Here is a 24,739-nt window from a genome sequence, read left to right as displayed (position 1 = left end):
TCTTTGGATCAGCACCAGTGTGTCCAAAAAGGTACCTGGGAGTGACTCCAAGAAGGGTGGTCAGGGTTCCCCTCAGCAGAGTGAGGACAGGTCAATGAAGACTCGGAAAAGTCCCAGAGCAAAATGGGGGGACAGAGTTTCAATGTCCCTTCTGGGAAGAAGGGAGGTTCTGGTGGTGGTGGCCCAGGGTGCGCCATTTACAGCCCACTGCTTTGATTGTTCTCGGCTACGAAACAAGGAGGGGGACACTGTCTGTCCTAAGAAACCACCCACTGGTGTGACCTCTACAAGGGTGGCCAATATGGCCTTAGGGATAAATAGTCCCCAGGGGCAGGAGGTAAGCCATCCCGAATATCCATTAGTTGAGAGGGGGACTTAGAAGGTACACTGGTGATCCCTGAGGGTAGGAGTCATCCTACCAGGTTAATGTAAATAGGATCGCTGCCACTGCTGTGAGGGACAACGGGCCAGCCAGGCCAAAGTAGGGCTAAGGCTGGTTTTTGAAGAGCAGTACAGCGGTGAGGTGTGTAGGTGACTCGGGCTCAAGGACAGGTCTTTTTCCACCCCATGGCTCTGGTATCCCTGGAGTGGGGTGGGGTGGGAAGGTGACCCAGAGAAGGGTCGTAGGTAGTCCCTGGCTGCCCATAGACTGAATTCTGGGGAATGAGTTGCCCCCAGTGTCAGAGGAGCTGGTAGAGACAGCTGCCCAGGCATCGCTGAAAGCGTAGCATTCTGGGGGTACCACTGCCAGAGGGTACAGAGGACCAGGTAGAGGGGAAGGGGAAGGAAGGACTCACCCCTGACTCCTGCTCAGCCTCTGGGTACAGATCCTAGGCTGAGTGACCAGACTCAGGCTACCACCCATGGACTAGTGGTAAGGAGAGTGGCTAAGGGTGCTGAACACCTGGGGACGTTTCCTCCCACTCTGAGAAACCTCAAAGGTCAGTGTCAGTCAGTCAAAGAACTTTATTCGGTTACTTAAAAACCATAAAAGCAGTACAAAATACATAAAATGACAGTAAAACAAGTTTAAAAAGTGATTGCAAATCCTGAGGGGAAACATATCAATAAAAATAAGGAGTGGCAATTTACAAATGTCAGGTTTGATGATTGGTCCTTGTATCCAAACTGAATTTCTTTTGTCTAGCGGCTGCTACCAAAAAACACGCTACACCATATGTAACCTGTACCGAGTTCAGCATCTGTAAATATAATAAAGCCGGCCGTACTTGCACAAAGTTTAGGTCTTTCAAAATAGGCAAAAGAAATTTTTTGCGGGCCACCAGATAGTGATCACAAAGCATCACTAGGTGCAGGGTATCCTGTGTAGAGAAAGAATCGCAGGTGCAGGGTGGGGATTCTTCTGGGGTACCCCACTTTATATACGAGCCAAGCACAAAATGTATCAGGTTGAACCTGAACCTTATGAGTAGGAAACGATGATATGGTTTAGTGACATATTTTAGATAAGGTTCCATGGCCAAAGAGGACGATAGTTGGTAAAGTGATCTTACCATTGGCTTACAAAGCTCAACCGTTTCCCTCTCAATTTCCAACATATTTCTAAAGTGCTGCTTGACCCACCTTACATCTTCTTTTTTAAGGTTCTGTGGTGAGGAATACATGTCAGGACGACCTAGCCTAGCGCATGCCGCTCTAACATACGCCAGCCACGGTATGCGGTCTGCTTTGTCCAACGACATGCAGTCTTTGAGAATGCAGTGGTTCAATGTGATCTCCTCATTTGTCCAGGTTTTAATCCAACATAACAGTGGGGACATTTTAAGGAGATCAGTAACATAACCTAGGCCTATTTCGTTATGTATTGAATATGTGGGAGATGATTTCGGGAGTGATAACAAGGCTCGTATAAAGTTGTTTTCTACGATTTGAATGCCTGGGGCTGAAACATAGCCCCATATATCTGCCCCATATGATGCAATTGCCACACATTTGGCTCTATAAATACGAGTCATGGCTTCCATGGGTCTTGAGCCTAATCTTTTAGAAAAATGCATAAGAGCTGTAGTAGATCTACAAACACCATTCTCCTTTAGCTTTATTTGGGCACCCCAAGTTCCTTTCTCGTCAAATGTCACTCCTAAGTAACAAAAAGAGGGTACCCTCGAAATTGGGGAGTTGTTACAGCTAAAGGCCCTAATCTTCATGTTTTTCCTCCGTGAGCCTGTAACCATAACGTGGGATTTAGTGGTGTTGATCTTTAGGTCCAATGCTTCCATGAAGCCACCAAAATGGTCTAATAATCTTTGGAGGCCAATGCCTGTCCGAGCTACAAGGACGGCATCGTCCGCGTACAACAGTACCGGAATGGGTAACCCCCCCATATACGGTACATCCAGGGTAGCTGAGTCCAGGGATTTCCCCAAGGAATTAATATATAAGGTAAAAAGGAGAGGGGCCAGAATGCATCCTTGTCTGACCCCTCTTCCAGACCTAAACTTCGCCGTGCATCTCCCTTCTCTTGTGACCCTGACCGAAGCAAACAAATTTTGATGAAGGTCATGCAAAAAATTAACCAAGGTACTATCCAAACCCAAATCTCGCAAAATAATCCAAAGTTTTGAGCGATTTACCAAATCAAAAGCAGAGGATAAATCCATAAATCCCAAATAAAGAAGCCCACCCTTCACCACAGTGTATTTACTAATAATAAGGTGAAGGTTTAGACATTGGTCCATGGTCCCTCTATGTGCTCTAAATCCGTACTGTAAATCCGAAAGGGTCCTGCTCTCCGTTAGCCAATCCCCCATTCTTTGCAAAATGACTCTGCCCAGAATCTTAACGGCAGAGTCCAACAGGGAGATTGGTCTATAGCAGGCGGGATCCCCCCTATTCCCTTTTTTAAAAATAGGCACAATAATGGAGGTGGACCAAGAGGAAGGAAAACCAGCTGCAGGTATCGCATTAAACACATTGGTTAGTATTTTTGACCAAAATTGCGGATACTGAATAAAGAGATCTGCGGGGACCCCATCCGGGCCTGGGGCCTTATGTTTACTTGTATCTTTAATCGCCCTCTCAACCTCAGTGACATTAAACTTCAAGTGAGGTGTAGCATGGGTACTGACTGGTGGCGTTGGTGCTGTGGATTCATAGATCTGTTTAAAGTGGCCAAGCCATCTACCATCTTCGATCACACAGTCCATATCAGTTTTCCCATCCTCAGAGAAGAAAGGCTGGTTCACCAGGGCCCAAAACTTTTTACTATCTCTCAGTACATCAATGGATAGTAAACTATCCCAAGCTTCCTCCTTAATTTGGTTTTTACAGTTGGTAACTGCGATTTTGTATTCCTTCCTTAATTTGGTCACTAAGGGCCTATCTCTGGGTTTATGTTTTAATGCTTTCAACAGGGCACTATGTTTTAGCGAGCAATCCTTATTGAACCATTTAAAGATCTTCTCGTTCCTTGGAGCGCCTGGCCTTAACTCCAAGTTCTTAGAGATCCTTATGCATATTTCCTCATATGCTGCCATAACATCAGGGCCAGGGGCAGTTGGGTCTAAGCACACTGCCAAGTTAGCCTCCTCTTCTTGAGCTAATGTGTGGAAGAATTGCTCAGGAACAATCGTCCCCCACTTAAGGCGCCTTCCCTGATCCTTAGTTATCAGAGCATCTGGAACTGCCACACTTGTCGATCTACTAGACCGGAAACAATCAAGTTCCAGCATTAAGAGGACAGGGTGATGATCGCTAAAACTAGCGGTAACAACCCTGTACTCACGTGCCCTAGGCAGGACCCCTGATGATACAAAAATGTAATCTATGACAGTATTGGCGTCTCTCCCAATAAATGTTGGCGGTCTGGGTTCGCTTTTGCCCTGCTCAATTTCAAATAGATTTAAGTTTGCGAGAAAAGTCTCCAGGCACTCACCCTCGTTTGTATGCTCAAAATGGGGAATGCCCTCGGTCGGTAGGCCCCCATATCTATCATTAAAACAGTCTCCGTCACAGGGGTGAATGTTAAAATCACCCAGGATTACCATCTCTGGGACGGAATTGCAATCTTGTCTATAGACTGACAGGAAATCTAACAAGGAAGTCAAGTGCTCATTCGCATAAGAAACATCCTTGGAGTTATAAAAGTTAATAATCAAAAAAACTTTAGTATCAGGTAAAATCCACTCCACGACTAACGTGTTCTTGGGTGCGGAATCTAATTTTTTAAAAACTCCCATTAAATTCAGGGAACATAGTGTAAGTAAGCCACCCTTTGCTCTGCCTCTTGCTCCTGGGACTGCTGGAGTTGAAAAACTACAAAAACCATCCAATGAGAAACTTCTAGTGGTGTCCCATGTTTCTTGGATTGCCAAGACGTCATATTGTTTTACAAACCCTTGCCATATGGGGTCTTGAGCCTTTGCATATAGACCTGCCACATTCCAAGTTAAAAATTTGCAGTATGGTGAATCTGCATTTGAGGGGGTAAGCGCACCCCGACAGCCACCCACCGCTATGTCTTTATCAGGAATATAAGAAATATTTGATTTAATCGAATCCTCCCTAGCAACGGTCTTAATTGGTTGGGTAGGAATAATCTGGGGACTCCGATCAAATTCCAAGCTCTGTGTTTGTCAGTCGACCCAGTCTGTAGTTGACAGACATTCAAAACGATTGGCTAATGGGAGGTGCAAGGGGTTATCTATACCATTTGTAAGCTGTTGGTAATGATAGGGTTGGCTATAGTGTAAACCAACAAGAGGGCCGCCTTGACGTAATCTACCTCTTCTACTCCTTACCTGGTTCCATCCCACATTCCACCCCTCCTCCCACCCATGGGGCTGTATCTCCCAGGGGGAGTTAGATCTTTGTCTAGATTTACTGTCATGGGGTCTATTTAACCAACTCCATCGGTTATCTGCTTGATTTTGTGGGAGATAAAAATAAGACAAAGGTCTAGCAACCACCGTACTCGTCTGGAATCTAGGGGATCCACTATTACAAATAAACTCTACAACCTCAGGGTTCTCAAAAGTGACTACTACACAATCCCCTTGTAGGTATTTTCTATTGCCTCCTACCCACGGAGCTCTCTCAATCATTAAAATATTACACGGTATGTTTGGTGGAAGAGGATAATTTTTAGTTAACCAATAACATACTTTATTTTTTAGAGCCTGGTACGATTCAACTTCTTGCGTAGAGATTTCGGTGACGCCAGTGAGAATAATTACGTAAGGGCAGGCATCAGGGGGAAGATGAATATTTCTGCGGGCCATGCCCTTAACTCTGTCGGGTACATCAGAATTTAGAGGCTGGGGTGAGCGATCACTTAATGTAGCCTGAGCAGAAATGCTCTTGGTGGTTAACAGAGGTTGATCTATTATCTGAGTTTGGTTGGTTCTAGGGGCTATTATAGTAGTGCTATCCTGAATTATAGCGTTACTGGAATTCTTGGGGGTCATTTTTACGGTCTCCAGCGGTTTGTTAACAGTCACCGAAGGCTTTTTGACCTTTTTAGCTGGAATAGTAACCTGGGCAGTTCTATTATTCAGGGTAAAGCTAGGGGCACTTATGTCCTTATGTATGTTTGTTAAGACAGTTTCCAAGCAGCGTAATCTAGCCTCTAAAGGTTCCAGCAATGTTTTTAATATATTAAAAATAGTGGTGTTCAAGCTTAAACCATGGCCCTCCTGTAATGGAGATTTTACTGGGATACCCGCATCCCCGGTCAACTCCAGGATTTCCTCCAGGCTGTGATCGATAATAGTGTCATCAGGAAGGCTCAGGGGTAAGCCACTCTTAGTAACATGAGATCCTTCTATAGAATTAGGTAAGGCTACTGGCAGTTTATCCATGTTAGAGGGGTTGAGGGGGATACGAGCCTTCTTTCCTTTGTGAATGGATGATTTATTAATTTTTCGGGTTTGCTTAGGGATAGCCCCTTCTATCCGGCCCCTTTCTTTTGTGACAGATATATTGTTATAGGTATTTGACTCGCTTTGTTGCACTCCGCATTCTGATGGGAACAGAAGGTTAGGAGAAGCCTCCAAATCCTGTGAAGTGTTTAAAGCATCAAAATCCCCAGTCTCTCCAGTGCTATGTACTAAGACCTGTATATCTCTTCGAGAGTCAGTATTAGGTGTCTGTGCCTGTGCTATGAGGCCCAAAGAGGATCGTTTGGCCTTGGCCAGGTCTTGGGACACTCTCCTATCCATCAAAGTTATACCCTCATCAATTAGCGCATTTGTGCGAATAATAAAGTCATCCAAGGTTCCTGTAAGTTTTTTAGCTCCTACGGCAGTCATGCTTCTAGTTTCACGACAGTTCATGGCCGACACAACCTACCAGTAGGAATACAAGAAAGCGAAGTACAACCGACTATAGTTTGTGGCCCAGCCCAGCCTCCTCTTGCCTCTGAGGGCCTCAGAGGGCCCGCCCTTTGCCCGGGCTTAGCCCGGCACCGCCCGCGCGCGTCCCGCGATGCGGAAGAAGCGTCGCGCTTTTATGCGCCTCCGGGCGCAAGGCACTCTGGGGGCTGTGGTCTCCGGTCTTCGGTCTCCGGCCGCGGGAGATGGCAATGGCGGCGGGGAGACACAGCGAGGACACAGCAAGGAGGTCCCCGGTAGCGGCGCCAACAACACCAGCCCCAAGACGCCAGGAAAAGTTAGCCAGCAGGTAGGCAGCGTTTGAAATGCTCAGGGTTCCCGCTCTGTAACGCGAGCGTCGCGCTTTTATGCGCCTCCGGGCGCAAGGCACTCTGGGGGCTGTGGTCTCCGGTCTTCGGTCTCCGGCCGCGGGAGATGGCAATGGCGGCGGGGAGACACAGCGAGGACACAGCAAGGAGGTCCCCGGTAGCGGCGCCAACAACACCAGCCCCAAGACGCCAGGAAAAGTTAGCCAGCAGGTAGGCAGCGTTTGAAATGCTCAGGGTTCCCGCTCTGTAACGCGAGCGTCGCGCTTTTATGCGCCTCCGGGCGCAAGGCACTCTGGGGGCTGTGGTCTCCGGTCTTCGGTCTCCGGCCGCGGGAGATGGCAATGGCGGCGGGGAGACACAGCGAGGACACAGCAAGGAGGTCCCCGGTAGCGGCGCCAACAACACCAGCCCCAGGACGCCAGGAAAAGTTAGCCAGCAGGTAGGCAGCATTTGAAATGCTCAGGGTTCCCGCTCTGTAACGCGAGCGTCGCGCTGTTATGCGCCTCCGGGCGCAAGGCACTCTGGGGGCTGTGGTCTCCGGTCTTCGGTCTCCGGCCGCGGGAGATGGCAATGGCGGCGGGGAGACACAGCGAGGACACAGCAAGGAGGTCCCCGGTAGCGGCGCCAACAACACCAGCCCCAAGACGCCAGGAAAAGTTAGCCAGCAGGTAGGCAGCGTTTGAAATGCTCAGGGTTCCCGCTCTGTAACGCGAGCGTCGCGCTTTTATGCGCCTCCGGGCGCAAGGCACTCTGGGGGCTGTGGTCTCCGGTCTTCGGTCTCCGGCCGCGGGAGATGGCAATGGCGGCGGGGAGACACAGCGAGGACACAGCAAGGAGGTCCCCGGTAGCGGCGCCAACAACACCAGCCCCAAGACGCCAGGAAAAGTTAGCCAGCAGGTAGGCAGCGTTTGAAATGCTCAGTGACCCCTGGATGGCCTGGGGTCTGGCTCTTAACACAGCTGACATTTGCCTTTGTAGGTTACTGTCCTTATGAGCAGTTTTCCTTGGGTTATGGACAGATGTTTGATCCAAGGGGTGGAATGGGCCACATCACTTTGTTGGCCATGCTGGTAGTGTCTGTCTACTGTGATGCAACTGTGAGCAAGTTAAGGTATGGTACTTCACAGATGGGGTTCACAGGTGAGGAGAAGGGTTCCCCATGGATAAGTCCTGTGGCTCAGGAGGGTATATACAGAGTGATCCAACTGAGTTCAGAAAAGCATAGAACTGATAAGTGTCCCTGCATAACAGGGCTTTCGTCCATGTTCTGTCGCCTAAGCAGGAAAGCCAATCAATGTATTGATTAGTCTACTCTGGCTTTTGGGTGGAGGGGGGCATGTTGGGTCATTTCCAAACGTTTTGCCTTCCTCCTAATATTTTTGCTGTTCTTGTTTTTGCTGGCCATAGGATTCTGCACACTTTACCACTGCTAATCAGTGCTAAAGTGCATGCACTCACTTCCTAAAACATGATTACATTGGCTTATTCTCAATTGGCATATTTAATTTGTTTGTAAGTGGTTTTACATGTACCCAGGCCCTGTAAATTAAATGCTACTAGTGGGCCTGCAGCACTGATTGTGCCCCCTACCTAAGTAGCCCTTTAAACAGGTCTCAGGCCTGCCATTGAACCCTGTGTGGGTGCAGTTTTAAAATGTCATTTGGACCTGACGAAATAAACCTCTTGAATAGGCCGAAACCTTCCTTTCTAATACAGGTAAGGTACTGCTAGAGTAGACTATAGGCAGCCTAGGGGATAAAGAACAGTGTATTCAAAAAGAGTGGCCCATACTTTTTAGTTGTACATATGCTGGCAGTGAAAAACTCTTGAATTTTTTTTCACTACTGCAAGGCCTACCATGCACATAGACTAAAATAAAAAGTTACATTATTACATTTAATAAGCTGTAATTTCCACATGGGATGAGGTAACTAGTTCATGTTTGGGGTCTTTGAAAAAGTAATGAGAAATCCTCTCTCATGGTAAAATCAGATTTTAAATTACAGTTTTGAAAGTGACACATTTAGAAAGTTGCAAAAAGAAAAACATGGATGGAATGCTGAACAATGTCATACATTCACCCCAAGTACAGAGATCTGGGACTAAATTTGTCGTCTTTTTGCTCACCATGCCATTCCAGTTTGGACCTAGCCATATGCAAATCAGTGTTGACCCTGCTCCCCATGGGACCATCAGGCCCGAACTGCCAGGCCAGGTCCTTACAGGACCGTAAACAAACATCCTAGGACCGGTTTCAGGGTATCACCGCTCATCAGGCAGGATAGCTTAACTCCTGTGGCAGGGTGAGCACAGGATCCCCGTCTGGGCATACCCACCCCACTGTAGTTTATAGCTTCTGAATACCAAACAAATTGTATACTTGCACAAAAAGTGTAAGCTTAACTTTGCTTATCATCCGTTGGTGTGAGTGCAGGCCAACCAAAACTCACTTTGCCTGGTCCCCTCATGTTACATTTGAATATGCCATGACCTTGCATGTATTTGCCAAAGTCATGTATCCAATTGGCCCAATACAGAAGCTGACAACTGGACTTAAAAGGTGTTTTTTTTTTATCTGCAGTCTGTTATGATGGCTGTGCACCCTCATGTGCCTACAAAGGCCAGAGTACATCCCTGCAACTACAAGACTGGACCTTTTGGTCTGATAGCCAATGACTCTTTAGCAATCCGCAATATTCAACTTTTAAGTTCCCGTGAAACTCTAACGTTAAACTGGGAAGAAGATGGCATGCCAAACGGTCTGCTTGCCCCAGGGATCTGCTTTAACCCCCATCAACACCAACTCCATTTTCTTGCTGTTAAGCGTTAACCAGTCAGATCTCATCCAATTAAAGACAGCCATAATTTAACTTTGTAAGTGTTCTGTCATTTTCTTCACCCCTCCCACCCACCAAAATTAAAGGGAACGCAGTATCAACAGCCATCAGTATGCCCCTGGTAGGCTTTCCATATGCTTCTAGTGACTTTTATCAAAGGCTTATGCTTGGTTAGTAAAGATAGTTTAGCAAATTGCTTTATTTAATACTGTGTGTGATTCTTTAAGGGGTCTTTATAATGTACTATGTGTGTGCGATTTAGTTCCCTCCAAAATGGTAGCAGGTGTACATTTCCTAAGAAGACTGTCCTTTGGGCTAATATCACTAGTCAATTACATAGGTTTGGATGGGTGTGGTACACTTAAGGTAACTTGTTGCTTGTAAAGAGTTCTAAGGGCTATCTTGGTGTGGTGAGAGGAATGAAGTTGAGGAAGTCCTTATGATGAATGTCCTGTTTTAGCACCACCCAGCAATGGATCATATTTAACATCATATTAGCAGTATGTTGTGACAGTATTTGCACCCTAACTGTGCATTTATATAGCAGTAAACTAGTATTACATCATCCAACTGTAAGCACTGGGCTTCTATGGTGGCGTGGGAGTGTCTAGAGATGGACTACTCAGGCCATGTCCACGACAGCGTCTCAGGATGACCACCTGGGATACATTTACATGCCATTAATCTTGAGAGGAATTATTTATGCAGTGGTTAGGCTGAAAATATACCATGGATTTGTCACTTGTGAGTTAGCTTTGCACACTCTAGGTAAATGCTCCTCTATAGATATGCACAAACAAACCTTATATGATAGGCTCTCATTAGCTCTCACAAACTTCCATACTCAGTGGAGGCCATGGGGATATTGTGTGTGGTGGCCACAATTGCCTTTAAGCATTTGAGTAAATCCAGAGAGTGAATGTTTGTTTGCGGTGGAAAGATCTGGATAACAGCGGAAACTGATCTCCAACACTTGAGTGCAAGCTACATTACAACACCATCTGGCAGGAAACATTGAGACTGATGGCTCGATTCATAAACATGTCGTTATGAGTAGGTGAGCCTTACTCTTGTAGTACTTCTATTGTTGTACGGTTCATACTATTTCAGTAAGACTTTGTGTTTGGGCAACATAAATGACAAAACTGTGCAGGACTGAGCCCATGTACACCATCAGAATATATTGACCTTTGTCCTGGCTAGCTCAAAGTGCACCATCTCAACCTCTAACCTTACAAGGTATCGGATGGTATGTGCAACCTCAGAAGATGACAACCCTGATTCCCCAACCACATCGTGGAAACAGATCTAACCCTTAAGTGAGTAACTCAGGCATGTCCAGGGAGAAACACAAGAAATACTCAAATTGGCATTTCAAACATTTATTGAAGCAATAAGATTCTTGTGTAAAATATGTGTGCTACAATGATTAATAGAAGGAAACAGAACAGAGTAATCAGCATTATGAGAATGGTAAAGAAAATAAACAGTTCAACCATTGTGCTGTTACATTGATTAAATTAATACATATAATGATATCTATACTCCTACCTTCGCTTCCTATCCTAATATGCATAGAGTGTGTGGATCTGCCAGAATACCCTAGAGTGGTGTATCTCTCCATTTACCTGAGGGTATGTGTCATCTAGGAGCCCATTTTTTGGTGTAGATCAGGCCATTGTCCTTCTCAGCACGGTAACAGGATTCAGCTGGGCTGGAATTCTGACATAGGGCAAGCTCAACAGTGCCATCAAAATGTTTCTCTTCTCAACCAAAGGGCTGGGAGAGTTTTTATAATAAACTTCACCCATACTCTTTATGCTGGAGTTCTAGTCTGGCTGTTATTATTTATTCTACCCTGGCTGAGCTGGCGCTGAACAGACAACAACAAACAACGACATTTTGCGCAGTGAACTTGTACTTGTACAGAATGTTCAACAGCCTGATAATATGCCTACGAAGAGGTGTAAATGTAAGCCAATCTATTTCTCGGAACATTATCCCATACGGGTGCACAAGTAAATGTGTGTTAAAAGTCAGTGTACAAAAAGATGTCATCTTTAAGCATAAGCATATAAAATAGTGGTGTTCTATGCCCTGGGCCTATGTAACCACACAACACTATCTAACTCATGAATTCTAGTAGAGTAACTCACAGCAAAATATTTTTGAATCTGGCCTACGACACTTGTCTACTTTGATGTGATTACCAACAAAAACCTTTGTTTGATTAATTTTCATGTTTGTTCACTGGGGGCTTCAATGAGTCCCCAGAGGAGGTGCATAAATAACAAATAACAAATAATAATGATAATAATAATGCTAATAATAACGATAATAATAATAATAATAATATATTAGATTGAGCTAATTGAACTGTATTTCTTTTTTCCTGATTTTTCTAAATATTAAGAACGATATGCCGAGAATTTCACATTTTCTTTTTACTTGTGCGATTCATGATGCAAATGTTATGTTATGTTATGTTAGTGCTATTTGTATTGCGCACGGCTGCTCCAGCGAAGGAGCGTCCCGGCGCACCGACAAGGTGGCGAACACAACACAACTGGGGAACAGAAATAATTATTAAGAAATTGGGGAGTGAAGGATTTAACAAAGCTCAGAAAATAAATGAGTTTTAGCGGCCTTGCGGAAGGAGAGCAGGTCACCAAAGGTCCGGAGTTTCAAAGGGAGAGCGTTCCAGAGTGCGGCTGCCCGCACCTTAAAAGAGCGACCCCCCACCCGACTGAGTTTGAACCGAGGGGCTACCGCTAATTCTTGGTCTAGCGAGCGCAGAGTGCGGCCCGGGATGTAAGGGCGCAAGAGTTGGTGCAGTAAGGGAGGTGATAGGCCCTTCAGAATTTTGAAGGAAAGGCACAAAACTTTAAAGTGGATCCGCTGCCTAACGGGTAACCAATGCAAGGCTCGCAAAGATTGACCGGCCGAGCAAAACCTAGGAAGACCTATGATCGCTCTGGCCGCAGCGTTCTGCACTCTTTGAAGTCGGGTTAACTCAGCCTGGTTTAATCCTATAAAAAGGGAGCTGGCATAGTCCAACCGTGCCAAAACCGTTGCTTGCACCACCAATTGACGAGTTGCGGCATCGAAGTATTTAAGGGCAGGGCGCAGATTGCGCAGGATGCCGAAGCAGCAAGCCGCCGTCCTTTTGGTGTGGCCAACAAAGTTGAGGGAAGGGTCCAGCCAAACACCAAGATTTTTGATCTCCGCAACCGGAGTGGGGGTCGGCCCCAGCTCAGAGGGCCACCAGGTATCTCCCCATAGGTCCGTCCGCTTCCCAAAGATCATCACCTCCGTTTTTTTGGCGTTTAGTTGGAGACAGTTGGACGTCATCCAACCAGCCACCGCCCTGAGTCCATCTCTGAATCTTGGGGCATCCACCCCAGAGTCCCCGCTGATCGTGACCGCTAGCTGGGTGTCATCTGCGTACGACACCATGGTCATACCACAGAGCTTCACAACCTCAGCCAGCGGCCTCACGTAGATGTTAAACAACGTGGGGCTCAGTGAGGAACCCTGTGGGACCCCAAGAGACAGAGGATGGCATTTGGACTGGTAGGGCGGGGACGCCACACAGAAGGAACGATCCCTGAGAAACGAACGGAACCACTGGTGTGCAGTGCCGATAACCCCTATCTCCTCAAGACGTTGCAGGAGAATGTCATGGGAGACCGTGTCAAAGGCGGCGCTTAGGTCTAACAAAACAAGCGCCGCCGTTTGACCTGCATCCAGAACTACCCGAAGGTGCTCGACCATAGATAACAGTGCTGTCTCCGTACTGTGGCCAGCCCGAAAACCATTCTGGGTGTCGTCCAGAATGTTGGCACGCAACAGATGACCAGAGAGGGCGGTGTTGACATGCGCCTCCGCGAGTTTGGCTGGCCACGGGAGAAGTGAGATCGGGCGGTAGTTCTCCGATTTTGTAGGGTCGAGAGATGGTTTTTTCAAAATGGGCATTACTACCGCATGCTTCCATTTCAAAGGCACTTGGCCTGATGATAGCGACGTGTTGATTAAGTCGCAAACCGGGCGAGCAAAAACCTGGTCTCTGAACATAGGTGGCTTGAGCGGGTCGTCCGGTGACCCCGACTTAACTCGGAGAGCCAAGGCCGTGTAAGACTCCAAAGAGAGAGAGGGGAGAGAGTCTAGCACCACCTGATCCAACCGGATGGGAGGCCCCATACTGGTTTGTGCAGTGGAGGAGGGGAAGGCCCTGGTGAACAATATTATTTTATTCATGTATTGTTATGGCTTTTTATCTGACAGCAAAAAAACTATATGTTATAAAACCCCGCATCATTTGCACTTACACACATAAAACCTCCCCTGGATGATAGAAACATTTTACCTCTTCAAATTGAAGATATCGACAAACTTTCAATTATACAATAACTTTTGATGTGTTCACCATGCATCAAACCATTTTGCAGAGTGGTCGAAAGGCCAGTTAATATACTTCTGGTTACCCACTTACCCTCCTTATTGTTAAAGCGCAGGATCGTGAACGCTAAAGATAAATAATGCACATGTAGATGCAAAACTCACACTTGGGAAGCCCATGTCTGTCGCAGACGTCCGGCCCTGTGCATCATCTTGGTCATGCTCTCTGTTGGAGTGTTTAGCAAATTTTCTCACTGCAGCGGCCAAGAGCCCATCGGACCACTCCATAGTGTTTGGATCAATCTCGCCGTAGAGCTCCCCCAGTGTGACGCACTTCGGATTGATGACAAAAGTCTCTACTTTTCCCTTCTTGGATGCATTCTGAAAGATTTCACAAAGAATAAAAAAAATTAGGGGCTCTCACCTTTTTTGGACAAATTCCACTTGTATATTAAGTGAGTATGTGGAGCAAACAAATGCTGAACAAATCACAATAAAGTACAAGCTTTTCTGGCCATCTCCTGGGTGGTGGTAAAACTCCTATGCCGTAGGTGTCGCCATAATTAGGTTGTTCAGCAGGGTGTCTCATAGAAAATAAGTCTCAATCTAGGACTGAACACCATCGACGAGATACACCTCACCTTGTGCTGCCTATTTCCCTCTACTGATTTGGCTGCAACCTGAATCACAAGCCCATCATCACTTTAGCACCTGTCAACACTGTGAACCACCATAAGACTCTATTTTTAGGTCTGCCTAGACAGCACAGCTATCCGCAACACACATTGTTACCACATTTTTTAAATATAGATAGGGTGGACTTGCCTTCACCCAGATGAGTAATTCTCTCACCAGATGCTATTGGCTAATTTGGTGTAAATCTTCCACCTTGCAGGAACTGCTTCTATTGGAATCCTTGGAGGACTATTTTACATTCGGAAAGTACACTCTACTTGTTACTTTCATTTCTTTATCTCCTAAATGTATTGTATACAGAAAGCAAAACTTGTTGCTGCCTTTCCCCCCAGCATTGGCAAATCCAATAAGCATTTCTTGCATGCTTGTAAACCGCATACGAGTAAAGCCAGATCTTTTGGCTTGCAAATGCTTATTTCCTCCTGTCTGAATCACTATAAGTACTCCTGTGATGGACCAGTCAGCAATAAATATCTATTGCTAACTCAAATGATGGTATGCCCTATCTGAAGTATATAACACCACCTAAGTGTGGGGAAGGAAGCAAGTCCTTTTGATATTATATTCCCTCACACACCCTAGTGGTGTCATGCTTCATCATCGGGACACCCCGACGCCTAGAGGTCAGGGTGGGCTCGACCAATGTTTCAGGGAGCACTTAATGAGATGATTTTTGGCCAGGGGGTTTAAAGATTAAAAATCGGTGTCAGACCCCAGTTTCCCTTTATTCTTGGGTATGGCACTGATATTAAAAACAAAAGAAGAGGGTGTCTAGGGATATTATGGTCGTAGGACCCTATTGCCAACATGTTTCTGTCCTTAATGCCCCATCAAGGGTGCACGGACATTCATCAGGGCATGTACCCCCTGTAAGATTAAAAAAGTAGAAGGGAAGTTCCGTATACTAATGTGCAGTAAGGGCAGGTAGCTGCTCCTTATTAAATTCTATCGTTCTGTAAATGAATTCACTCCATCTGTGAAAAACATAAAAGAAGACAAACAACATATAAAGCGCGTCAATTCCCTTTAGCAAAGAAACATATCAACAAAAATAATGTGATTGTCTCTATACTCTCCACATCATCATACGTGAAACCATGAAATAGAATGTGCGCGTGATTAGGGCATAGCCACTAGTATAAGTGACACACAGCATTGTGGCATGTATATATATTTAGGTGGCGGAAATTTTCCGCATCCTATTTTCACTCATACTTGTGGCGTGTGATTATTAAAGTGGCGGTATTATACCGCATCCTATCTACACACATCCATTTGCGTGTGATTATAAGACATCAGTCTTATCAGTCGAACTTTCAGTGCATCAACACGATTTTAAAACAAATCCAATCCTAATTCATTCCTTTGTGGTGAATACGCATTAACACTCTCGCATATGCCACACAGTGTCGCTTACCCCAATCTAGGAGAGGATAAACATCATGTGGGACCTCTATACGTAGGGTAGCCCTGTAGTCACACACTGAATTCGCAACATAAAAATTATATGCAAACCGGTGCATCCCCGACCATACGACCAAGGTTTTTGACATGACCGTTCATAGCGAGGAAGTCCAGTCCCACACATCGTGGCCGAAATATGAAAGAAAAAGAGAAGGAAACGAGGCAAAGTGGGCAACTACTCACTCGTAATCATTCTGTGTCTCAACTCGCTGTCTCGTCTACTTAAATCACACAATCATATTACTCACGCCACCAAGGGTCCTGCCCCGTGTAGACACCTATTCGGTATTGGTTCCCACAGCTTGGAATTACTCCCGTTCTCGTGGCCATGGTTTTAAGCTTCTATGGATGATCCCGTCTGTTTCCAGAGCTCCGAGGCAACGCCCCTTAGCGGAAGTGTGTATTGCGCATGTATCACTACGGGGATTATGGGACATGAAGTTTTTGTGAAACGAGTAGTTCTCATGATGCGGACTCATTTCCCTTTAGTTATTCGTTTATCTGCCGGTGTTCAAATATAGAGAAAAAACGGTATTTAGGTGTGGGGAAAAAAATCATATGTTTGTGTCACTCTCTGTATCCTCCTAGTTAGGGGCTTGTGTATGTCGTTATTATTGACACAGTCAAAATGCATACTTTTTCAATTCCGATGTCGTGGCCATCTCGAACTAGGGAACGTACATATCCCTGAATCACAGTGTTTGGTGTGATGGTTTTTTTTTTATATGAAAATTACTTCCATAAATTAAACCAATGTATGCTTATTCAACTATGATGTTGTGGCCATCCCAAACTAGGGTATATACACATCCCAGAGTCGCATAGATCCAGGTATTTTTTTATCAATAGTGTAAGGACTATATGCATACACTGTATCGTAGTTTGTTTCCTCATATATACCTCTCAGATATGGGTTGCTATAGGGACTATTTGTTCTTGTTTAATTGATTCCAAGGGATGTGGTCGTTCAGACCAATCATGTGTGTTTTCAATCTGTAGACCCATCTTTGTTCTCGTTCTAAGAGGACTTTCGACGCGTTACCATCCCCTTTGACCTTCTCAATCACAGACCACCATAGGTCACTGTCTGAGTGTTTTTTCTCTAGATAATGGGCAGTGTCCTATGGTGGTCTGTGATTGAGAAGGTCAAAGGGTATGGTAACGTGTCGAAAGTCCTCTTAGAACGAGAACAAAGATGGGTCTACAGATTGAAAACCCACATGATTGGTCTGAACGACCACATCCCTTGGAATCAATTAAACAAGAACAATTAGTCCCTATAGCAACCCATATCTGAGAGGTATATATGAGGAAACAAACTATGTTGCATATAGTCCTTACACTATTGATAAAAAAATACCTGGATCTATGGTGTATCTAACTGGGGTTTAATTTATGGAAATCATTTTTAAATATAAAGAAACCCCATATTGCGACTCTGGGATGTGTATATACCCTAGTTTGGGATGGCCACGACATCATAGTTGAATAAGCATACATTAGTTTCATTTATGGAAGTCATTTTCATATAAAAAAATCCCCATCACACCAAACACTGTGATTCAGGGATATGTACGTTCCCTAGTTCGAGATGGCCACGACATCGGAATTGAAAAAGTATGCATTTTGACTGTGTCAATAATAACGACATACACAAGCCCCTAACTAGGAGGATACAGAGAGTGACACAAACATATGATTTTTTTCCCCACACCTAAACACCGTTTTTTCTCTATATTTGAACACCGGCAGATAAACGAATAACTAAAGGGAAATGAGTCCGCATCATGAGAACTACTCGTTTCACAAAAACTTCATGTCCCATAATCCCCGTAGCGATACATGCGCAATACACCCTTCCGATAAGGGGCGTGGCCTCGGAGCTCCGGAAACAGACGGGATCATCCATAGAAGCTTAAAACCATGGCCACGAGAACGGGAGTAATTCCAAGCTGTGGGAACCAATACCAAATAGGTGTCTACACGGGGCAGGACCCTTGGTGGCGTGAGTAATATGAATGTGTGATTTAAGTAGACGAGACAGCGAGTTGAGACACAGAATGATTACGAGTGAGTAGTTGCCCACTTTGCCTCGTTTCGTTCTCTTTTTCTTTCATATTTCGGCCACAATGTGTGGGACTGGACTTCCTCACTATGAACGGTCATGTCAAAAACCTTGGTCGTATGGTCGGGGATGCACCGGTTTGCATATAATTTTTATGTTGCGAATTCACAGTGTGTGACTACAGGGCTACCCTACGTATAGAGGTCTCACATGATTTTTATCCTCTCCTAGATTGGGGTAAGCGACACTGTGTAGCATATGCGGGAGTGTTAATGCGTATTCACCACAAAGGAATGAATTAGGATTGGATTTGTTTTAAAATCGCGTTGATGCACTGAAAGTTCGACTGATAAGACTGATGTCTTATAATCATACGCAAATGGATGTGTGTAGATAGGATGCGGTATAATACCGCCACCTTAATAATCACACGCCACAAGTATGAGTGAAAATAGGATGCGGAAAATTTCCGCCACCTAAATATATATACACGCCACAATGCTGTGTGTCACTTATACGAGTGGCTATGCCCTAATCACGCGCACATTCTATTTCATGGTTTCATGTATGATGATGTGGAGAGTATAGAGACAATCACATTATTTTTGTTGATATGTTTCTTTGCTAAAGGGAATTGACGCGCTTTATATGTTGTTTGTCTTCTTTTATGTTTTTCACAGATGGAGTGAATTCATTTACGGAACGATAGAATTTAATAAGGAGCAGCTACCTGCCCTTACTGCACATTAGTATAGGGAACTTCCCTTCTACTTTTTTAATCTTACAGGGGGTACATGCCCTGATGAATGTCCGTGCACCCTTCATGGGGCATTAAGGACAGAAACATGTTGGCAATAGGGTCCTACGACCATAATATCCCTAGACACCCTCTTCTTTTGTTTTTAATATCAGTGCCATACCCAAGAATAAAGGGAAACTGGGGTCTGACACCGATTTTTAATCTTTAAACCCCCTGGCCAAAAATCATCTCATTAAGTGCTCCCTGAAACATTGGTCGAGCCCACCCTGACCTCTAGGCGTCGGGGTGTCCCGATGATGAAGCATGACACCACTAGGGTGTGTCAGGGAATATAATATCAAAAGGACTTGCTTCCTTCCCCACACTTAGGTGGTGTTATATACTTCAGATAGGGCATACCATCATTTGAGTTAGCAATAGATATTTATTGCTGACTGGTCCATCACGGGAGTACTTATAGTGATTGAGTGTTTACCCACGGGAGGGCGTACTCCCTCACAGAGTTCCTCTCGGCCCCTTGCCTAACTAGGAATCGTTCCTAATATAGGTTTATGTATTATTTCCTCCTGTCACCATGACAGTAGACTGTCCTTACCCTCAGCCTAAGAGCTTCCACTGCCACAGGCACCTTTAAAAAAGTATCCAAACTGCACATCTTTCAGTTTGGAGTCACCTGTCTCTGCAGATCTCAAGCTTGACTCCTCATGTGCAGAGTGAGCCCTAAAGCCTCTTTTGACTATCACGTATGATGTTTGGTGTTACTGCTGTGATTTCTAATAATGATTCATCCAACAGATGCTCAGCTAAATTCTGGGTTTATCCTGCCACCACTACAATGTTTTGATCTAAAATGTGAAATCACTTCAGCATCTTCCTGGATTGAAGCACTTCACAGCCACCTACTGAAACCAGATTTGGCTCCCAAAGAACATTCAGATCCATCTTAATGGGCTCATGACATTATGTGAAGTTTCTTTTCCCCTATCCCTTATCTTTCTGCAAAATTCGACTCACGCTTTGGGGGAAACCTAGGCTGCATGATTCACCTAAATGAAGATTCAAGAGTTGACTCTTCAAGTCTTCTCAACTGTGGCTCCAGGGGTGTATTCCATTATTTTATGTGTGCTGGAATGCTTCCCTTGGAGTATGTTCACAGACACAATGTAGTATTCAAGTAGTCTCGCCACAATTTAACTTGTCTACTCCATCTATGCATTTTCATTAACTTATAACTGATTATTTTAAGGCATATGTATTAGTAAGTCAATAATTTAGGAGCATATATATTTATGCCATAGCTGTGGACATAAATGTGCTCCAATAGTGTTATTTGGAGCAACTGTACTAATAAAGGCACATTCACACTTTTATTTATACACTACAGTAGAATTGACAGATAACATGCTACAATGACAGGCAAACAACTCTCCTAGGAGTTACAGAGGCTCCTCAGTGATACTTTGCCCTACTACCCCAATCTAACCTCTTGCATCCAGGTTTTGGTAAAATGCCTTTTTGGTTTTTTAAAACAACTACATATAAAATAATTACAAGACATAAACCGTATATGCAGATGCACAGTGGAATACATTGTGTGGTAGCATATCACACCCTGCACATCTGCATGTATACTATTTATGCCATGGCAGTGAAAATAAATGCTGCATACGTTATTTAGAGAAACTTTACTAATTCACTGATTTATCACTGCCGCGCAAAGTTCAGATAGGGCCCGATTCACAGAACTAACTTAAGACAAAATCCTAAACTTACTACTTTTGGTATTCACAGAAGTTAGGATTTTGTCTTAAGTTTGTCTTAAGACAGTCTTAAGACAGACTTAAGACAGTCTTAAGACAGACTTAAGACAGTCTTAAGACAGACTTAAGACAAACTTAAGACAGACTTAGGACAGACTTAAGTTAGGATTTTGTCTTAAGTCTGTCTTAAGTCTGTCTTAAGTCTGTCTTAAGTCTGTCTTAAGACTGTCTTAAGTCTGTCTTAAGACTGTCTTAAGTCTGTCTTAAGACAAACTTAAGACAAAATCCTAACTTCTGTGAATACCAAAAGTAGTAAGTTTAGGATTTTGTCTTAAGTTAGTTCTGTGAATCGGCCCCTATATTATTACCACAGTAGAGCGAAACTGACATGAGAAAAGCCATGTTAAACGCCTCACAGATTGAGTGTTACAGTCACTTTACACAGGGAAACAATCCTCCTGATATTCACGAGACCCCTTTCAATGTGAGTGTACCTTTCTATGCAAATTTGCATCCTGGTTCTTATTAAATACCTTTGTAGAGAAAGCACACACAGACGCCTCACCAGGTGCAAGATGGGAATCTCTATCATTGCAGATCTTTCCTCTCGGTGGGAGACATCTCAGACCACCAAGAGTTAATCACCATCTAGCTAGTTGTGGTTAACCTAAAGATGGCTGCTCTGAGAGCTGTGGTGTTCATTGTGACTGAATTCAATCGACATTGTAAGCCAAGATTCGTGTATTCAGCAGAATATTGTTACCTGCACAACAGAGCTGCTCACCGACGTGTCCGTGGGAAGAGTTGGTAAAATCACCAAAGCTTTTTCTAAAATCTTTCTGACCGTCGTCTTTCCTCCACCGGAAGGCCCCACCAGCATCACACCATGACGAGCCTGAAACAATTTTGGTAATTCATGGTGAAAGGTGGAAAATTAATAAAGTCTATCTAGTGTTATCATATCTCACCTAAACCCTGCTTATGCCTCTCAAAACAGATGTTTGAGATAAAAACCACTCACCTTCCGACTGGCTCTGGTTCATTAACTCTGTATTATTATTCAATTTTACTTTTTTAACTTCACCACACATACACCACAAGACCTCTGATTCACAACCAAGGAAAAGTACAACACAAATATTGCTGAGGCATAAACTTTTTGTTTTAATTAGACATGCCATTCAAAGGACAAATATGTTCACCTTATAGTTTAAAAAGTGCATTCATTGATAATATACACTTCATTTAGCAGAATATTGCATATAAATACTGTCTACATATTTCCAGATAAATGTTTTTTCAGAAGAGATTAATATGGCATATATGTAATATCCACTATTATTTCATTAATTTCCTTGCACTTCAAGATACACTGTTTCTCTTTCAGTGTCCGGAGACATTTGTACAAATTGTGATGCAAGGGAGTCATGGGGACATTTATTTAATTTATAAAAAATGTTTTATATAGCACTTGCTTGACCCATGAGTATCAGAGCGCTTTACATACACACCGTAGGGACAGAAGAAAAATTGCACTACATAGTAGGCAGGCGGTAAGGAAGCAAACAGAGATATAAATATAACATAAAAATAAGGTAAACAGTGCAGGAGAGGGAGAGTAAAAAGGAAACGAAGGTGGCTAACATAGTCTGGTCACCATCTATCCTTGAATGTCAGTTGAGGGAGGAGTCAACTTGTATACTGAAGTCTAGGTTCATTGACGTTGGTCTAGAAAGTATTTGTTGAAGAGATGGAGTTTCAGGTCCCTTTTGAAACAGGAGAAGGAGGGGTTGCATCTGAGGTCTCTAGCGAGAGCGTTCCACATCCTGTGAGCGTTGCCAGAAAAAGATCGGCACTGAGTGGGTTTCTTTTTCAGTTTCAGAGGGATAAGGAGTGAGTTTGAGCTACTCAGAGTTCTGGATTTTCCTGCTTTTACCAGTTTGTTGTTTAGGTAGTTGGGGGACGTAGAGTGAAGGGTTTTGTGTGTGATGCAGGCCAGCTTGTAAATACATCTGCCTTCCATGGGAAGCCAGTTGAGGGAGTAGAGGGTAGGTGTGATGTGTTCAAATCTTTTTACCCAGAATATGAGTCGAGCTGCCATGTTCAGCACTGCCCTTAGCTGGTCTAGGTGAGCTTTTGGAGTCCCTGTTAGGATTGCATTCCCGTAGTCAATTTTAGAGAGAACTAGGGATTGAACTATTGTCATGAGATCATCTTGGGGTAGGAATGGTTTCAATTTCTTGAGGTGTTTTAGAGAGATAAGCGCACCTTTTGCAGAGTTTTTCATGTGGGCCTCCATTGATAAGTTCTTGTCAAGGGTAATGCCTAGAGACTTAACTGAGTTGGATAGGACGAGGGGGAAGTTTAGGGCATCCAGTTTCTTGAGCCGCTCTTGGGTTGGTTGTTGGTTACTTTTTGAAGAGAATAGTATTAACTCTGTTTTATCCGGTTTGAGCTTTAAGTGGTTAGCGTTGAACCAAGTTTAGATCTCGGTTAGAGTGACATTTAGGTGACGGATGTCGCTGGGTGAATTGATTTTGTAATAGATGTGGGTGTCATCTGCGTATAGGTGGTAATTCACTCCTGCTTTTTCCAGGATGATTGTGAGGGGCTCCATGAAGAGATTGAAGAGGGAAGGAGAGAGGATCAAGCCTTGTGGGACCCCAAGTGTGACTTTAGTTGGCTCCGAGAGACTGGAGTTGATTTGATTTGTTGTGAGCAGTGCTGAAGGAAGGAAGTGAACCATTTTAGTGCTGTGCCGTTAATGCCAGAGCGCCTCCTCAAGGTCTCCAGAAGAGCTGGATGGTTGACTGTGTCGAATGCAGCTGATAAGTCTATAAGGATGAGAAGACAAGCTTCACCTTCGTCTAAGGCACTGTAGATACCGTCAGAGATGTTGAGCATAGCTGTTTCGGTGCTACAGCCTTTCCTGAATCCTGATTGAAAGGTGTCAAGGAGGTTGAACTCCTCAATGTGTTTGTTGACTTGGTGGAGAACGCATTTCTCCAGTGCTTTTGCTAGGAACGGGAGGTTGGAGATCGGTCTGAGGTTGTTGAGGTCGTTAGAGTCGGCCCCTGGTTTCTTGAGTATGGGTGTGATTTGCCCTAGTTGAAGGGAGTCTGGGACACAGCCTGAAATGAGAGAGGAGTTGATGATTCTTGTCCAGAAAGGGGCAATGGTGTGGTTCAGTTTTTTTTACCATTTTGAAAGGGAGGGGGTCCATAGTGTGGGAAGAAGGTTTTAGGCTTGCAATTATATTGAAGACTTCGTTGTCCGACATTAGCTCGAAGTCGGATCAATGCGCATTGTTTTTTAGTTGGAGGCAGACCTGATTGTCCTAGGTAAGAACTCTTTCTGATTGGTCCAGGGTGGTTAAAGGGGGGCCAGTAGAGAGGGAAGGGGGATTAGAGGTTTGGATGAAGGATTGTTCAATTTTTGTGACTTTATTAGAGAAGAAGGTGGCTATTTCTTCACATCGATCATTGGTGGCTTTGATTTCCTGAGGAGTGCAGTTTGTTTGGCCTTTGACAATGTTGAAGAGTTCTCTCGGTCTGTTTTTCGCCGGATCTAGTTGGCTGCTGAAGAAAGATGCCATTCCCCTAAAAAAGTGCTGTTTGTATGCCAGGCGAGCAGATCTAAGTTGCGCTAGGTGCAAGGTCGAGAGGGTTAGTCTCCAAGACCTTTCCGCTTGTCTGAATTGATGCCTTTCGGTCTTAAGATCCACGTTGAACCAGGGTTTAGATTTGATTTGCCTCGTTTGTTTGAGTTTGAGTGGCGCTACTTGGTCTAAAACCTCAGTTATTGATGAATTAAAGTGTTTAGTGACGTCATCGGCCGTCCAGGTGGAGGGTTGGAGTTATAGATGGGCATGAATCCTGGATTCATGTTCGGTTATAGGGACCTCTTTGATGTTTCTGGTCCAGTGCTTAGGTTTGTCAGAACGAATAGGTTGGTGGCTGACAAATGCATCAATGTTGAACAGAATAAGGTGGTGGTCGGACCAGTCAATGGGAGAAATCGCTCTCAGAGAGACCAGTTCATTTTTGGTAATGATTGCATCTAGCGTTGCACCTTTGATGTCAGTTGGTTCATTGCAGAGTT

At 44.4% G+C, this 24,739-nt stretch overlaps 1 protein-coding gene across 1 annotated transcript in view; it reads right to left on the bottom strand.

Moving 5' to 3' along the window:
- The window catches only part of DNAH14 (dynein axonemal heavy chain 14), an 894,889-nt gene that overhangs the window by 488,508 nt on the left and 381,642 nt on the right, over positions 1-24,739 (bottom strand). Inside the window, exons 37-38 of the mRNA XM_085610384.1 lie at positions 21,402-21,533; positions 14,059-14,274 (exon numbers count right to left, since the gene is read on the bottom strand). Coding sequence (XP_085466510.1) covers positions 14,059-14,274; positions 21,402-21,533 — 348 coding nt within the window. The remainder of the gene's footprint in view (positions 1-14,058; positions 14,275-21,401; positions 21,534-24,739) is intronic.

Source organism: Triturus cristatus, chromosome 6 (genome assembly GCF_964204655.1).
Source record: "Triturus cristatus chromosome 6, aTriCri1.1, whole genome shotgun sequence".
In the NCBI taxonomy this organism is placed as follows: domain Eukaryota; kingdom Metazoa; phylum Chordata; class Amphibia; order Caudata; family Salamandridae; genus Triturus; species Triturus cristatus.
Note: the sequence above shows the minus strand (reverse complement) of the source record. Positions and strands in the feature narration are given on the sequence as shown.